Source organism: Cryptomeria japonica, chromosome 2 (genome assembly GCF_030272615.1).
Source record: "Cryptomeria japonica chromosome 2, Sugi_1.0, whole genome shotgun sequence".
In the NCBI taxonomy this organism is placed as follows: domain Eukaryota; kingdom Viridiplantae; phylum Streptophyta; class Pinopsida; order Cupressales; family Cupressaceae; genus Cryptomeria; species Cryptomeria japonica.
In genome coordinates this window covers 449,309,644-449,312,291 of record NC_081406.1, presented here as the reverse complement: position 1 = coordinate 449,312,291, position 2,648 = coordinate 449,309,644, and the positions used below count along the sequence as shown (strand labels likewise).

Sequence of the window (2,648 nt, the reverse complement as noted above, 5' to 3'; positions counted from 1 at the left end):
ATAAAACATTGTGTCTCCTTAGTATCATACTCCATCATTGTAAATGGATCTATAAAAGGTTTTTTTCATGCTACTAATGGTCTTAGACAAGGTGATCCCTTGTCTCCTTTTTTGTTTGTATTAATGGCCGAGATTCTGGGGAGAAATATTAAGAAACTTGTAAAAAGGAGATTGTGGAAAGGTGCACACATTCACAACAGTTTTGATCCAATTTCACACTCTCAATTTGCTGATGATATAATTCTTTTTAGGGAAGCCACAGAGAAGGAAGCTAAGGTAATCAAGATCTACTGAATGATTACGAAAAAGGATCGGGACAGAGCATGAATAAGGATAAATCAATGATATATTTCTTTAACACTAATGAGAGGATGCAATGTAAAATTGGGGAAATAATGGGTTATCCGCAGGGAAAATTTCCTCTGAAGTATTTAGGGGTTCAGTTAGACCCGGGCAGACATCAAAACAGATTGTGGGAGGAAGTGATCAACAAATGTCAAGTAAAGGCCTCCTCTTGGAAGAACAAGTGGTTAACACAGGCAGGGAGAATCCAAATGATCAAATATGTTCTTTCAGTGATCCCTATTTATCAAATGTCATGTTTTCGGTTATCATCTAAAGCAGCTAAAGAGTTAGACAGTCTGTTTAAAAAAAATTTGTGGGAAGGAGCATAGGAGAAGAAGAAAATTTCTCTCATTAATTAGGATACAGCCTGTTTATTAAAAATGGAGGGAGGAGCGGGTCTAAGAAAAATGGACTTGCATAATTTGGCTCTAGGGGCTAAATTAGCATGGAAAATGTATGGTCAACCTCATAAATCCTAGTGTAAGATTATGGCTGCTAAGTATTTGGATTCAAACGATGCAGAAAGGATTTTTATAGTGGCTAACTTGATTAAGGGTTCTACAATTTGGAAATATATTTGGGAAAGAAGAAGTATAATAACAGAGAATCTAACATGGAAAATTGGTAATGGTGGAAAGGCCAAATTTTGGAGAGATTCATGGAATGGTGATATACCTCTAGTTGAAGAAATAGATGACATAGTTTGGGTTAATGAAGTAGAAGCAGTGGTTGGGTCGTATGTGGCTAATTATATTATGGAAGGGCGGAGGGAGTCAAAGTGGATTGAATGGAAATCGGTAGGAGAATGGAAGATGGAAAAGAATGTGGAACTAAAGGATATTCTAAACAAGAAGAAAAAAATCATCTATCAAAAAGAAAAGGATCAATTATTATGGAGTGCATCTAAATCAGGAAAATATAAGGTTAATCTGGGATATGAGATCCTTAGGAGCATAAAACAGAATGTGGAGTCACCCTTGGTGTTGTGTTGGCACAAAATGGTTCTACCCAAGGCAGGGGCATTCCTTTGGACTGCTTTGCATGGTCGCATACTAACAAGGGACAAGTTGAAAACAATTGGAATTGCAGGTCCGAGTGTATGCATTTTATGCAAGGAAAACGAAGAGACTATGGACCATCTCTTGTACTAGTGTTCGTACTCTAAAAAAGTTTGGGATTGGCTATTGGGCAATTTGCAGCTTGAATCGGTGAGAAATCAATCATTAAAAAGTTTTTTATTGGCATGGCCTTCCAGTATTAAAAAATCAAAAGGCAGCATTATGTGGGTGGTGAGTCTAGCTTTACTTGTTTGGCATATTTGGAAGGAGAGAAATCGAAGAGTTTTCAATGAGGAGGCTCTGTCTTATGATACACTAATTCCTAAATTAAAAGGAGCCATAGAAGAAGTCATCAATGTGAAAGTAGTTGGCAAAAAGTATAGTTCTTATTCTTCATGGGACAAAGAGATGGAAAGACTCTGGAACTTAATGAAGATTAGTGGTTATAAGCTAATGGACAAGAGGCAAAACAAAGACAGCATAGTATGGTCTCCTCCAATGACAGGAAATATAAAGGTTAACTTCGACGGAGCTAGCCGTGGTAACCCTAGAAAATCAGGATATGGTGCCATTATAAGGGAGTAATTTGGCAACTTTGTTGGGGCTAATTACGGTCCTTTAGGAATCAATACAAATAATATGGTAGAATTGGTAGGGCTATTAGTTGGGATGGAATGGTGTGTAGCCCGAGGCTTCCAGAATGTAGAAGTAGAGGGAGACTCGCAAATCATTCTGAATGGGATCTCCAAACAGAGATTTGAAAACTAGAAACTAGAGGAGTATCATCCCAAAATCCAAAAATTATGTGACAGCCTCAACAATTTCACCCTTAAACACATATTCTGAGAGGGCAACTTGGCGATGGACTGGCTGGCAAACAGAGGAATCGATTGCGACGGTCCAAAACAAATGATTAAGAAGGAGGAGCTACCGGAAGGATTGCTCTCGGTCCTTGAAGCAGATAAAGCAGGAATTCCAAGAACTGGAATCAGATGAATGAGATTTTATGAGATTAGCAGGGTGCACCGAGGATGAGCATAATGGTTTCAATTATACCATGATAGCACATAGTACTTGAGTTTTGTCACATCTGAGAATATCTTTCTACGGAAGCTGGTTGACAGTGATTAGATGCAGAGACAAGTGCAGATAGATTGGTTTCAAGAGCATGAGTACCGTAAATGGACGAAACTCAAACTTGAGGTTTTAGGAAGCAATAGATGGTTGGGTCACATGGATTCTAAG

At 38.3% G+C, this 2,648-nt stretch overlaps 1 protein-coding gene across 1 annotated transcript; it reads left to right on the top strand.

Annotated features, from left to right (window-relative positions):
• Positions 1 to 833: 833 nt before the first annotated feature.
• Positions 834 to 1,988, top strand: LOC131031606 (uncharacterized). Its single transcript, XM_057962763.2, has 2 exons — positions 834 to 1,442; positions 1,545 to 1,988. Exons 1-2 carry the CDS (start codon positions 834 to 836, stop codon positions 1,986 to 1,988), a joined length of 1,053 nt encoding a protein of 350 aa, XP_057818746.2.
• Positions 1,989 to 2,648: the final 660 nt, after the last annotated feature.